Below are 16,319 nucleotides of genomic sequence, written 5' to 3' on the forward strand. Positions count from 1 at the left end.
TAGAGTTCCTTGACGCAAGAATACGAAAATATTTCAATAACAGAATATTTTTACCTTCAGATTATGAGAGAATCACCTAGTTTACTGCAAAGGCGAAATAGTTGAGTTTGAGATCAGCCTCGTACATGGTTTGCCATCGCTCCTATTGAGACACGGCTTACAATCATTCACCAGAGAGGAAGGCCATATACGTATCACAATTGGGTTTACCTTTGTGATTAAGGAGCACAATTGTCATTGTTTTACCGATTCCATCGTTACTGTCCACGACAAATATCTATTGTTTCATTCTCATCCACTGATATACACTCCTGCCTGTTAAGCTAATACATTCAGTTAGATAGATGCATCTACGGAAGAGAAAATTGACGCCATTTATGATTCCAAAAAAAAATATATGCACACTTCCTTTTCCAGGATAAGAGGTGGGATTTAGTCTTCTTTATGGCTGTAAAACTGATGATAATGGAAAGTTAATAAAATGAACACATCTAATTAAATAAAACGGCGTATTATGACGATGAAGTAAGTCCAAGTTTCTAAACGATATAATGAAGAAGACCTAGTTAAAAACCGCTAAAATTATATAAACCGCAAGTCCCGGAATTTCTCAATCTTACTGATTAATTTTCCTTAGAGGACCTTACGAGGTTCCCCCGAAGAAAATTTCTGGATATACGCCTGATAAGAAGCTGTTTGAAACTGTGGATTTTTACACGCAACTTCTAGACAGTATTGCACGAAAAGCCGTCTCACCATTTGCGTCCGTCAATCAATAAAGTACAATTAGAGGATAATTCTTTGAAATTTTCCCTAAAATTACATTCACTTCATTTGCCGTTACCTCCTCGTTGCGGAACAGCTAACAGGCATAACAGCTAACACCGGAAATAAGACAGAAAAAGCATGTTCCGGTAAGAGATGAGCGACTTTAATTCGGCAGAGAGAAATTTATTTTATTTTTTTTTTAATTCTCAAACCACCGGATAAAGCTCTTATTGGCCATTTTACACCGGGGTGCTCAACAAATGTAACAAGTAAACGTACACAAACGACCGTGCCCTGGACCGGGGAAACCTACCCAGGCGGGACTCGAACCCGCGACCTCTTGTATGACAGGCGAGAACGTTACCCCGCCGCCACCGAGGCCGGCAAATGATGAAATGATGACCTAGTGATGAAAAATTTCGGTCGAAATCGATTTTTCGAACAATCTATTTTTAACCGAAATGAAAAGCTCGTCATTTCATCGAAAACCGTTATTATAACCAAAGGAGCGATTAATCGATAAACTCGACGATTCTTTAAAAAAATCAGTTCATACAAAAATATGTTTATCATCCATTCGCAAAACACTCAAAATACACATTGGAATAGTGGAAAAATCTATTTAGAATACATGCTTGAATCATTAGTGGTAAAAGTTTACAAATGCACGCACATAAAAGTTTTGGGATCACCGCTTGGAACCATTCGGCTTCACCAAAATTTTTAAGAAAGATTAACTGATTGATATGCTTTCCTCGATGATCGGGCTATCTAATTTCACTGGCTTTAGAAAAAAAAGTCTTCAACATGGGACAGTTGAAGATAACAGAGGCTGGTGGTGACACTACTGAGATCAAATGAAATGGTCGAGATAGAAGTTGAAAACTCAAGTTTGAATCGAATCTTGAAAATCATGGCTCGATCTCGATTTCCCCGACCCTTGGGTATTAAAACTTGATTTTCGATTAAAATGAAATCGATTTTTCCATCGCTAACTTCATCCCCAGCAGCCGCCAAACTACACGTGAGGCGAACCCCTTCTCCGACGGGGGATGACCTATAAGAAGCCTCAGAAAGGGAAGAGGAAGAAACCTTTCACGACCTCCCGCTGGGTCGCGACCCTTAAGAGCTTGATGGGGTTATAAACCAACAGCTCTCTCTTTCACAGACTGCGGCCGAGTATCGAGAACTCGGGACGGAGAACGGGAGAAAATCTGGAGATTTATGTTGCGGAACCGAATGTCTATCCCACCCATGTCTGTGCCTCCCTTCTCGGCGCACGTGTCTCCGATTTCCGCTTTTCATTAATCCCTGTCTCTCTTCAAGATGATATTGCTTTGGTTTAGGCACTTAACATAATCGAATCAGGCCCGTACTCGGCCGCCGGGTCACCGAGACGTATCCCGGTGCGCCCTCCAGCCGGAAAATCTTGAAATCGCCCTTCTGTTCCGAAACTGACAAATTTTACTGTCAGAATACCAACATTGAACAGTTAACTAGATTTCAATGATGTCTGATTTATTAGCATAATTAACACCGTCTTGAGTAAATAAAATACTTATTAATATTAATATAATTCAATCTGGTAAGAATCGATTCTATCTCAAGGATAAGGATTAAAATTTCAAAATTTATTTGTTATATTCCACACCCATAGACACATACCCGGTAGTCCTACCCGTGCATAGTGCTGGTGGCGCACTCAGGCTATGGCCGTCCGCCGCCTTATGGAGGGATCCAACACGGGTCTGAATGGAATGATACTTCCACCTCCCCGAGTGAAACCAATGAATTGCGCATCTGGTCATCTTGAGAAGAACCAATAGAATTGCACTCCATTTTCATGAATGGAAATCAAGCTTACGCATTGGAATTAATTACTTGAACTTATACTAAACAGCGCCACGCAACCTCCAGCGGTCAGTATTAAGCTATTTACATGCAAGAACACGACACAAAGAGGTGTATTATGAGGAGAGGAGGTGGATCATTTGGAAAAAGCACGGCTAAGACCTCATACCACAAACATTTTAGAGGGGGGAGGACTAAGACCCCCTTAATGATATTAAAGAATGATAGATATTAAAAGGATAAACCGAGTACCTAAGCAACTTAGTTGGCACATTATAAAACATGATGGCCTGATGGAAACAATCGTGGTAAGACAAGTAGAAGATACATGAGTTACATAGAATATGTTATAAAGGATGTAAAAGTGGAGAAATGCGTCGCTATGTAAAGTCTAGCGGGTAGAAGAGAAGAATGGAGATCTGCGTCAAACCTATCTTAGGATTAAATCTATACTGGAGTCTTTCGCGACGTCTAGTATTAGTCGATCTTTCGGGTATACCTCGCGTCGGTTGACTTTTAGTGACATAGTTTCGTCCCCTGCCCTGGAGACGTCTTCAGCTTAAGTCGATCGTCGTTGCATTCTGGCCGATATACATACTCGTGGCCGGCTGAAGTTTAATCTTAGGATTGTTGACTAATGATGATGCATGAATGAACGATGATGAACGAGGAACTTCCAACTAAATTTCTCTCCCTCTTCTTCCCACTGTTCCACCTTCCCTATTATATGTTTTCTTCCCCTCCACACCTACCTTTCTTCTTCTTCTTCCTCCCCACCCGTTCAAATCTCCGACGCGAATCTCCCACCTTCCCTCTTCCTCGAACTCATTGCCATTAGCTTCCAATGCACGCCCTCTTGCCCTTGGCCCACTTTTCCACACGACCGATACCTACGCGTAAGCCGCTGCCGTCGTCGCCACTGCTACTACTATACGCGCCGCGGCGGCAATTTCGATGCATTTCCTATACGCTCCGCTTTCGTTGCTGGGTGCGGCGTCCCCCCCTCATCCTCCCCACTCTCCCACGGACTCGGACCGCTCGCGCTGCTTACGTTTTCAGAACTTCCGTCACGGGCAGAGAGGGCCCTATTCGGTAAGACGTTTGGTGGCGCAGCCGCGAATCTTCCGCGATCGAGACTTCTTAATCAGGAAATTCTCAAGTTACGAAAAGTTGTTGAAGTTTTTACGGATTCTCCATCGGGTATTTGAGAGGGCGGCTGCCGAAGTTTCGGTACCTCAAGCCTTAACCACGATAACTCAACTCGGAGTAACTGTGTTGGTTAAAACTAAAAAAAAAATGTTTGATTCACAAGAACTTAAAATGACATAACTCGACTTAATAAAGTCACAAGTAGAGAAAGGCTAAAATTACTCTTTAAAATAACCAGTGGTAAGAAAAATAATTTTGCACATTTAGAACAGTATCACTGCCGAAAATCCTCTAAAATCGATTTCTAGACCTTTTTGCGCTTTTTATGTAACTAAACGAAAATTTCATCAGTTCAATCTGTCCATTTTAACTCAAAATACGCTAATTTAAGATGCTGTGAACAGAGTTTAACCTTGGCATCGATCTCAGGGAGTATAGCGAATGGGAAGATCCCAGTAGGCCTTAGTGTAGGCCTTATAAATTTCGGCAGCCATCGCATCACTCACCCGGTGGAGAACCCGTGAAGACATAACATCATACGAAGGTAAAACAGGAATTACGAATGATCTAGAGGAGGGATATTCTTTGGAATTTTGGAGACTGACGACAGTGTTACGTCATCTTCGTTTCACTACAGAATTGCGGCCTAACAAGAAAAGGGCTCGACGCTATCCAAGAAAATGAAGCTAAATAATTTCGTATCCAAAGAAATGATATAGCTTAATCGATGGATAATTGATACATTAATTATGCTAATTATTTTACGCCATAATTAAGAATTATTCTCACTGATGAGTTATTTTTCTTCTCTCTATTCGCTAAAAATCACAACCACACTGACGACTGTTCAGCGCATTTTACGAGCCACAATGAAAGGTCGCAGCACTTTAAGAGTGGTTATTATTCATACAAGGCGAGTTTTATTCGACGAATCACAAGTTAAAAAGGGGCGTAGATGACGATTACCTCCCTTCTGTAGAATTTCACACATTAAATTAACCTTTCATAGAGAGAATTTTATATCTTCTCGTAGCAGCCAACTGATCAAAATTGCAGGGACTTCCAACAGAGCAATAACGTGACGTGTCGAAAGAGACGTACTCGGACGGAATCCACTTAAGCTTAAAATTAAACTACACTAATTATGTAAATTCAATAGAAGTTTAAGTACCGGCGAAGTAAGCCATATCCTATAAACGTCAAAATAACACGGTAGATGAGAACATAAAAATCAAATGAGAGATAGATTGTAGAAAAGATAGATTCAGATTGCATCTTTTCCGCGATTGAAATGAGACTAAAACGGCAGCATTAGGACTTACAAATAGGTCCATTTTTAGTGTAGCCTACTAACTTATGTATTCCTTAATGCATGTTTCTGGATTATCCTGGTATTTCTAGCAGATGTGTTGCACAATCTAGATTGCTTTAATATGCTGTTGACATGTTTTGCCTTTTTTACGAATGAGGAATTATAATTTTCTTGCATTCCCCTGGCCAGTTCTAGAAATTTTTCTATTGTAACCGAGAAACGTTTCAACCCCCTCAAAAATAACCAGAGAGGTAGTATGGATTCTCTCTGGATAAATTTTAAAATAAATACGAATACTTTAGGAATAAGGGTCGAGACTTAAATATCAGCGTAAACTTATAACGTTCTTGTTCTTATATATTGAATGTGATATTTTTTGGGCTTAAAAGCCGGCGCTTGATCGCCCCCTTTCGCTTGGCGCCCTAAGCGGCCGCGTACTTTGCTTACCCTGAGTATGCCTAGCATTTTTATGACCGAGTGGTGTGCATGTAGGTATACCCTTGCATCCTGGATGCTGGTGATTGATCACACCCTGCCAAACACCCTATAAGTAGCTCACAGGTTATTACGTAGATGTAGATATTATTCTCCCTATTTACGAAGACCTCTTCCTCCCTCGCTAACTCCACTTCCGCGTATCACTGATTTCATCGTATCTTTTCCATCGGCACTCCGTTCGACCACACCCACTTACCGCTCCTTTATCACGTCCTTCAGTTTCTACATCATCCAGAGCACTCTCTCTCCCTCCTTCTATTGTTTTCATCACTTCTACTTTCACCCTACACTCTCGCAAAAGAATTTCGAGTACCTGACGCGTTTTCCCCTATCCCACCAATTATTTCCTCCGATTCTCATGTGCGAAGAGGAAATGGAGAAGATTAGGCAAAATACAGGGTGTTCCAGGAGGAATCTGCAATACTTCACGGGGTGATAGGTTAGACAATATTAAGCATTTTTGGTCTTATAAACATGGGGTCGCAACTCCTTAGTTACTGAGCTATGGCAACGCAAACATTTTTAAAAATACACTTCGCATTTACCACGAAAACGGTATTTCTCGGGTATCCAGCCTATCCCACATTTTATTTAACACTCTGCATTTTTAAGAGAATTACATAATTACGGTTGGAAGAAAATGCGCCAATATAATTCTTTGAAAAAAATAATCTTTGGGCTTAACTAAACGAGAGGTTTGAACGAGCGTCAACAAAACGATTGCGCAATCTCACGCATTTTGAGATAACTCCGATATATGTCAATCACGCATCTACATCTCAGGAAAACGACATCATGGAACTGATTTCACACTCCGATGTAGTCGGAGCGATATTGTCGATTCCCTACACAAGACAAATCCTCTTCCTTCCTCCTCCCTGTCGTTGGTCTGGACTTTCGTAAACAAACCCTCGCATCCAATTCACAAGGCCTTTCAATATTTCGTCACTCTTTGGCCCAGGACGATCGACCTAACTCACGTCGCAGAAAATAACAATCCCTCCCCACAAGTTTGCGGCTCGACCGTCCCCTGGGGGAGGGGGATTCTGCACTCAAAAATTTGGATTCAAACTCGGTTGACTCGTCACGTTGAATTAAAAAAAACTGAGTATCATGCCACTCATATAAAATTTTCCCGAATAGGTAATGTAATTTATCATCTCCAAAATTGGGTACCGAATTAATGAGTTTACGCGAAAAATGATAGATTAAGTTTATTTTCAAGTCAGCGTTTCGCTTGCAGAGTGGCATACAATCAGTCGATCCCTCTGACAGGGGCGCAGCTTGGAATTAAGGCTAGGGGGGTTTTAGGCACAAGTAATACTGGGGTGTCTGGGGGTGTGGAATACCCGCCAGGGTAAGCGGGGTGGTGCGGGGGCACTCCTTCAGAAACACTTCAAGATAAATAGTTCAAAATGGTGAGTTTTACGGCTTTCGGAGGGATATTTATTTAATATTTACACTATTCTGTAAGTAATATTAATCCAATTAAGTAAAACGGATTAAACTTAAAAATGTTTCTGAGCCCTGGGGGGGGGGGGGGTTTATCCCCCAAACCCCCCCACGCTGCGCCACTGCCCTCTGATTAATCCAAATGCGAGAATCGTCTGAAGTGCAAAGTGACCGCCAAAGGTACGCGAGTTTCGGCTCAATAATAGGCTCACTTCCACAGGAACAGTTCATTTCCGTCCTATAATAGTCGTAGCCTAGAGCAATTAATGACTCATTGAACGATTCATTTGAAGATCTAACAGAATAACCCCCCTGATGAAGGAATCTCTTTCTCCTTCAGCCCACGTCTCCCCGAGGCGAGGATTCCCAACCCAGATCTCCCAATAATTGTGTTACACTTTCTTGTTTACAATTTGCAGCACGTGGGGAAGAGGGAGAAATGGCGAGGGAGGGATATTAAGAAAGCGGGGTCGATCTCAGAAGGTGCGCTGCGGACGTGAAGATGATGGGAGTGAAATGGCTGTGTTCCACATATGCAACATACCCCGAGGGAGCTTTTTAAAAATGCCTCAGTGTGGTCGAGCGAGCTTCCATCCCTTCCTTCCTCTACACAGCGTGTTTTTTCGCAAAGAATTTGCCTTCAATAGTAATAATCTGTAAGCGCATCCTTCAATCTTTTGTTTTAAATTTTTTATGTAACTCCCGTTCCATACTTAATGTAACAGCATTTTTATCATGTTACAAGCAGATTGTGTTCATTTTTAACGGCATGTTCTAGCTTGATAGGCAGATTAGCTTCATAAGTAGCTTGCAAGTTTTGCCTATGCATAATTATGGAATTATAACTTGCTAGTGCACGTAACGCATTCATGACCGTAATGTGAGCATGTGGGAATCCTCTTGCATGCATGCTGGAACTAACCACCCGCTGCCAAAATTTTTATGCTTTCTGGATAATTATACGTTAAAAATTTACAAGGAGTTTCTGTGAATCATGCTTCTGTATGATGCTGTCATCTATCAGGACTCACTGTACTACTTACAATAACGACATTTCACTTAGCCGAGTGGGAAAAAATTCAAACGCCAATGCACTGTACACAATATAAGAAGACCCGAGGAAGATAAAGGATAAAATGCATGCTGACGGAAAAAAAAGAGAGAAGGGAATTTGAAAATGAACGCGATCAAATTAGAGTGAATGGGAGAAGATTCAGTAGATTATGAGAGCAGGGAGGTAATTGGAAACATGCGAACGGCTCATTAGAGTCAAATTTCTAATTTTCCTCGTATATACCTTGTACCATGTATTAAATTGTAAAGCATTGCCTTTTTTTGGGCTAAATGATTTCCCAAGGATATAGAAGTAAAATGGCAGGGTCCATGCGGCAATGTTTTCAATTTACCATTACCATGATTTTTTTGCCATGAATTTTTTAAAATTCCGGTATCATAGAAAACAGCACCATTGGCCCTTTACATCGGAGTTTTGAACAATTAACGTACATGAATATCCATACCCTGGATAGGGGCAACCTACCCAGGGGGGATTCGAAACCGAGACCTCTTATATGGCAAGCAAGGACTTTACCCCACCGCCATATGCATTACCCGGGAATACGCCGTCATGTTACGTAAATACCTTATGTACGTGTAGCCACGTAAATATTTATAGCGTGGTCTATATAAAGTTCCATATTCAGTAACTTTATGAGGGAGTGTACAAAAAGACCATGCCGATCCCCGGAGCATGACATATTACCAGCTGAACATACAAAGTATAATTTTGAACTGTCCACGATGTAAAGAATTTACCCTAATCAGCACAGTGCCACCCTTGAATACCATTGTGTAAAGAATTGGCCTCCTCTTATGTCCTACGCCTCGCGAGCTGTTACGTTGAATTGTTAAGCGTCGCGGCCCGCACAGGATAGGGCGCTAATGATGGAACCTGTAGATCCAAGAGAGGAGACGATTCTGGGAACCGATCGAGTGAGATGGGCGCGCTCGAGAAAATTGTTCGCGGAAACAAAATTGAGATGTGTTACGACGTCGGGGAAAAACGGCAGGAAGCGGAAAAGCAGCGTGCGGAAGTCAATAGGCGGAACGAAAATGCACCCGTTATGCATCGGTGTCTCTTATACTAATTCACCATCATATATTTCGTTCGTGCAGAGAATTTGCACGAAACAAGACTAGAGGAATGTTGATGAGTGAACTTCATTTTTTGAGACGACGTATTCCTCCCGTTTGACTGGTCTTTTTTCACGACATGGAAAAGTGGACGAGAAAATAATGGAGGCGTACGACATGTTATGAAGAAGGTGAAACGGACAGAGAGAAAAAGGAATGAGATGGTTTAGGTTAACATATTTTCGACACTGGTATAAATGGTGGAGGCTAAGTTACGTTAGGAACGTTAAAACTGGTTCATAGTTCAATACGGAACCAACCAGGAACTGATTGTTATTTTAGCTACGTATACAATGCGGATGCAATATCGGAGTTATTCCCGTGAGAATGACGGTAAATTTGGCATGTGGCGTCCAAAGTCAGAGTTCATTTGTAAATGCATGAATGAGAAGATTAGGGTGCGGTAGAGTATTTACAGTAGGCGAACGACAGCTAAGGTAATTTGTGCCATGATGGAAGGGTAGGGAAGGAAGGGTGGAGAGAAACCCGGCGTCGGAATTAGCGTGCTTATAACGAAAGAAGCCAAAGAGGGCCACGCCTTAAAGTTCCATCAGATGGACAGCGTGCTTTACTCGAAGTGTCCTTCACAAAGCGCTCGAGTAGGGATATGATATCAACTTAAAATTCTTTGCCACTGCCGGGATTAGAATCCCGGCCCACGGAGTATGACGCCAACACACTAGCCGCCTCAACTGTATGGGAACTAGTACACGTTCTTCTTAAGTTTTAATCTAATAATTTACGCCAAGTTTAGATAGGCTAAGTTGTTGTGAAAGAAGCCCTAGGAATTCGAGATAAAACTCACAAGCGCATCGGCCAGTAAGCGACAGCTGAGTTCAATTTAAGCATTCCATCGTCAGCTTTACCACATATTTAACACCTGATGCACATCAACAGCGTGATGTCAAAGAAAGTATTAACGGAAAATCTTCGACGGAAATCTCTAGGAGCTAAATCAACCAACAATAGACAGATAGGACATTGGGCGCGAAAGATATAAAAATCAGATTCCGTGCGACAGCAAATGCAAGTCACACCATGACATACTTGATCCGCACCCGGTGACTCGATGAAATATCTCTCTGTGGTCAGTTTGATAGTAGGTTCTCGGACAGTAAAGCATCTTATAAGATGGAAGGCCAGTAAAAGTATCAGATAAAGTAAGTGAGAATATATTACCAACAATCATAATACACTTATGAAATTCATTCTTATAAAAGAGATCTTCCAAAATCCATTTAACAAAGTAACAGACTCCCTGCATCGATTTTTCATGCTAGTTGAACGGCGAACTAGAATGGTACCGCTCGGATTTCTCGGCACTATTAGTGCCCCTCTTTTCAGATATGGTAGGATGCTGATGATTTTAAAGGGTTCTCGATTCTACCTCCGTTTTCATTCCAATTCATTATCGAATTTAACATTCCAGTTTCTTTTAACTAGAGTAGAACTAAGGGAAACATTAGCGACTCTTATTCATGACAGGCTGAACTCAAAATATGGAATCTCTTGACACTTTCTCTCTTGCCCAGCCGAATTTACAAGCTACGATCCATCAACTACGGTGCGGCGACAAAAACAGAACAACGAGCAATCAACAATGGACCAAATGATCGAATGGTTTGAAGGACACCTCTCATGTGCTGCCAATTAGCTGGCAGACAAAGAACGCTTTGATTGCAGAAAGTGTTGAAAAATAACTGGCGATCCTCCTGCAGTGGCCGCACGGCACCCAAAGACGTTAATCTAACAGGGAAGCAGCCATAAATAATTACACTCGGAAAACGACAACGCAATTGATTTCCTCTTAGGACTCGAGCGTCTTAGAACCGGTTTGCCGGGCGGATGCTAATTAGTTCCGAGAGCATCACACATTACATCACTTTGCACTCGTTTTATAGCCCCCATTAACTTTTTGCTCTCCACCTTACTGTCCACTCCTCTCAACACGCGCTCCCTTTCTGATTGACGTTTCGACCGCTCAATCACAAGCGGCCACTAATCAGGTTCGTTAGGCCGGTTAGTTGCTGGCCACCACCCTTCCGGCAACCACGAGCCGGAATGGGGAGTCAGAACCACAAGGGTATTCTACCTCTATTACATGAAACGCGTGCGGGTGACAGGGTCGTCGGTAGTGACGTAATTACGGAAATCAATAGAAAGGCTCTAGCTTTGACTTTTTTATATTTTCGAAACTATTCTTACCCAGCAATATTGCCAATTTACTGTGGTCAAAAACGGAATTTTATTAAAAGGAACACTAAGTAACACCTTACGCGGGCGATTGGAGCCAAGGAAAGGGAGATAAGGGAATATTTTGGCGTATGGAGGGTAATTTCGTTTTCAATAATATACAGACACCTACGAGTCCTAATTTATTGATGGGGCCGGATCGGTAAAAATTTGTAGAAAACACTCCGACGGCCCAGCCCGTGAGTAAACGGAGTGCATCCTCCGTGCATTCCATCCGCTTGGGCTTTCGCCCCTGGAGTTTGACTCACATTTCGCTAGCCCGGTCGCATCCGCGTCGGCTCTTGGCGACAAAGCAAGGCAAAGAATGCAACTCGCCTTGAGTGCCAACAAGTTTTTACCGACCCGGCCCAGTCAATAAAACGGGACTCGTGGGTGCCTACATATTATTGAAAACGATAGCACCTGTGCGAGCAGAGGCAAATCGGCTAGCGTCGCATCGCATCTCACTTCGACGTTCTACCGGTCGTCCTCGCACAAGGACCACGTAACCAAAAAAGCCACGGGCTAGGGATGCCTCTTTTTTTTTGGCCCCACTATAATAAATATTCGTACCCCCTTTTAGCAGTGCTATCTATGCAACGAGTGCTATTTTGGCCGAAGCGGTTAGTGGTACCGCAGGACGTCGTCCTATACTCCTTTCTCTGGCAGAGAGGACCATGGTTTAATAGACGGCTCATATGTTATAGGGTGTTTCCCAGGGGTTTACTCTGGTTCTTTCGTCGTTAAAGGTAAACTGCAGCTAATATTATCTATTCATAAGAAGATAATAAAAAATCGCTCATTTTTTGAGTTAACGACCGCAATTAGTACTCAGGATAAACGTCTATAATGTTCATTGTGGTCATTATCGGTGGTTAACTCGAGCAAGCAAAGATTTTGGCGACTCACGCTACGATCCCCCACTGAGGCAGGCAAATTATTTTACCGTATTATCTTTGAGAAATAAACATCGGCATCGTCGAGTACGCTATTCTTGCAGATTTCAATTTGGGGCGTTAGATCACTGATGCGCGGCCATGGCATCTCATGGTATTCAATCAACAACGTTAAGTCCCTGATGAGAGTGTCTAATATTTGCTAAGGTGGTATGAGTCAGCCCACCTTTCACAGACTGGTGCTGACTGCAAGAAAGTGAAGCTTTAGTCGGAATTCCGAAGGCGGGAGGCATGCATATATTTCGCGGGCGGGCGCTGTCCGCTGCCCCAGAGTGAAATTCCCTCGGCGGGCCGCTCTGTATCGCAGCGGGCGGGGTGAAAGTGGAGGCAACCACACTTCCCCGCCCCCAGCCCCTGGACGGAAGGAGTGGCCAGCAGAAGGTAGTGACGCTTGTGACGGCGGTTATAAATAGGCACTGGATTTTTCGTTGGAACAGGCTGTTATATAAATTTCACGCAATTTGTATAACTTACTTTTGGTTTAGCAGGTAAAATGTAAAAATAAATTCATCATTGTATAATAAGAACAGATGCTGATGATCTTAAAGTTATTCACTGACTTCAAAGGGAACGTGTTCGCTCAAGACTGATGTTTTTTCAATATCACAAAGGTGGTTTAGTGATCGCCATTGAAATCTTTTGCATCAATGTGCTCTTAGTTGTGCCTGACTAGAGGTCAAATGTTTTAGAAAATTTCCAGAAAACCTGATACATAATTTCCGCTAAAAATATACCTACTATAGGAAATAAAGCATCCAATCGAAGTCGATGTTTTTCCCTGGAGCAGAGTTCGCGTGAATTGTTACCGTGAATGAGCCGTATAGAAGCTTCGAAACCCCAACAACGTTATAAGTACTAGGGGACAATAGAGAAATTTTTCAAAAAGTTATAAATGTATTCAAATGCTGTTTAATTTACCAAGAATTGAGATAATTACTCATTATTTTTACAAACTAAAGTAAAACATACGGATACTACTGCTTTTGGGAAGCTTCAATAATTTTAAAATATTCCTCGTGATTTTACCTCTTCGGTATGAAGCAATTGTCGGTTACCACTATTATCATCTATTTTGAGAAGTCGTCAGTCCTCCATTTTCGACTTCGTATACAAAATTCACGTTCTATAAATGATATAGTATCAGTTCTACTACCACTCCAATATCTAAATTTTCTGATTCTATCAAAGGACGTAGGTATATCACAATGTATCTTATCATATATGTGGCTTTGTTAAGCTTCGCGTCACACAATCTCATACTATAAAAATATTGTTTTAGTTAACCCTTTTTAGCTACCTTCGTTCCCATACTCCTCCAGCATAAATTACAATGATAACACCTATGAAAAGCATCTCACTCTCTAGCTGGCCATTCTTTCCTATTTCTGGGATATTTTGATTACACCATGGGATCCATAATAACCAAGGTTTATAGATGTTCAAATAACGTAATATATTCAGTTTCCCTTTCATATAGATGACGTTATTGAACAGATAGGACTACTGGTGATGATACAATTAACTGAAAATGGTCGAGTCCGACTGAATATTTTTCAAACTTAATTTTTCATTTTCACTGCACTGAAAACTAAAAGTGGTCGCGGAAATATGGTAACGGCATTATACCTGTAATTCTATGCCTTGGATCCTTGACGCACTCAGCACTTTCTTCTCCTCATAGCGGTTCGTTCCACCCACCTGCAGCGAAATATCTCGAAGTTTTTTTATCCACTTGATTTATTGACCGAGCATGCCAGTTTTTCTTTATCCTATCGGCTCAATGCATCAGCGTCCTATTTATAAATTATGATGTGCATGCGCCGATCGTACACGCCATCGTAAGGAGCACGGGCAAGAAGACAGATTCGGAAAACGGATACGTTTAGGATGGAAAATCAAAAATTCAATCTAAATTTAAAAAAATACAAAGTCACTCGGGTGAATGAAATTAGCTCTGCTTGCATTCGGAGAATGGTGATGGATCACGGTATAAACGAATATTTAACGGCACAAATATTTCTCCAAATGTTGGCTTTGAAATTCCATTAAACTAAACTTTCATGCCTCCAGCTGCTGATTATATCACTTGCCTAACGAAAAATAATTTCGGAGGAAAAAATTTAGGGCATTGCGAAAGAATTATAACAAATAAGTCTATCTCGTGTTAATCAAAATAAAATTTAAACTATACCAACAGCCATAATAATTGATGATCAAATCGTATTTTTAATCAGTATGGAATGACTAAGTTTCCTCTGAAAATCAACTTAGCCTGCGGAGATAGCCACTTGTCACCTATTAACTAGGTATATGTTGAAATGTGTGGGCGTAAAATAAAAGCGGGGCTAGCGTTTGTTAAAAAAATTGCGAACGGCTTCTTTCAGCCACAAAGTAGAGCATGAGGCAGCTGTAATGTTCAGGATGTAATATTAGCTAATAGATGCTGACAAATATGAAAGATTTCGAATGAATTTAAAGTATACAATACCAATAAAATCTATCTTGAAGATTGATTGCAAATACTTGCATACTTGCAAAATAACAAAACAAGGCAAGGTTAAACAACTCTTTAAATAGCGGGGGAAGCTTAATTGGACTGGAAATTTGCAGGCAAGTCAAGTAAATCAAATACTTGACTTGCCATTGCCAGCAGGGTCTAGGAGTTTAGACTGATTAGGAAACGATGGAAAGTAATTTGAGATCTTTTCTAAAGAATGAATGAATATCAAAAGTACAGTCAAATAAAACAATTAATAGTATGCAAAAAGAGGACACATTTTATCCAACGATACAGAGACATAAATTTACTTTAGATTATTGGTTTCAGCAACCGTGCACCGAAAGCGTGGACTATTAAATTACCAGTGAAAATAAAACATTTAACGCAACGATTGAGGGAAAAATTAATCATTTGATGGGACCACAGCCACGACTAACGATTTGTCATGATTTACGACCAAACCATAATAAGCCTGTCTTAATTTAAAGGGAAATTTAAGTGAATTGAAACACCACATATACGTTATAAAATAAGGCAAGATCCATAATAATTCCTGCTATTAAAGCAATAAATATTATGATATTAAATAAATTCGAAACACGGAATAGTCATACAAATTGTGAAAGTAATATGTCGAAATGATTTTGGACATCATAAATTCCAAATCTGGAGTGGCCCAGAACAACAGCTGCGTGGGCAAGTTCAGATATCTTAGCTCAAAGACCTTGAAGTCAAGAAGTCATTCACATCGCTAGTGAGCATATGGCAATTCATTTTACAGTTAAAACACCTTCAACGCGAAAAGATTTTGGGAAATTAGACTCGATTTATTACGAAATACCTTTAAAACACCTAGTCAATTTTAGCTGACTTTGACAGGCCATGTTATGCAATGATTTCATCCATGTACTTACTTTTGCTGTGAGTCATTTAGTGCATATCTGTAGACGAGGTTTAGGGTGAAGTAGAGGGATAGATATGCAACAAGCTCCCTCCACACCAATTTGTACACGCTTCCTCTCCATCTGTAACAAAGATAAAATATTTATTATTAGCAATGATCTCCTAAGTCGGCAATTGTTTGAATAAATTAAGAATCCATAGTTGTTATAATAAAAATGTGAATGGTGGACTTGTTTGAAACCAAAATGCTTCACTATAAATCGTATACAAAGCGCATTGATTGGCTTTTGTACGTTGTACTTTGACTTTTTTCAATTAAATTGCATATCCATGTTGTTAGTCATAATACCTAGTAAGAAAATAACTATGGAATAGGCGCTCTGATTTCTTGAAATGTAATAACATCTTCACCTTCAAAATTCATTAGGGAACAACAACTTAACATCCTACGCAGAAATAATGGCCTCGAGCTGAATGAACTCTTCGCCTCCACCGCGCCACTAAA

At 40.9% G+C, this 16,319-nt stretch overlaps 1 protein-coding gene across 1 annotated transcript in view; it reads right to left on the minus strand.

Moving 5' to 3' along the window:
- LOC124159029 overlaps nt 1–16,319 on the minus strand; it is a 289,111-nt gene that overhangs the window by 117,111 nt on the left and 155,681 nt on the right. The window contains exon 2 of the mRNA XM_046534515.1: nt 15,826–15,936. Coding sequence (XP_046390471.1) covers nt 15,826–15,936 — 111 coding nt within the window. The remainder of the gene's footprint in view (nt 1–15,825; nt 15,937–16,319) is intronic.

The sequence above is a fragment of the Ischnura elegans genome, chromosome 5, assembly GCF_921293095.1.
Source record: "Ischnura elegans chromosome 5, ioIscEleg1.1, whole genome shotgun sequence".
In the NCBI taxonomy this organism is placed as follows: Eukaryota; Metazoa; Arthropoda; class Insecta; order Odonata; family Coenagrionidae; genus Ischnura; species Ischnura elegans.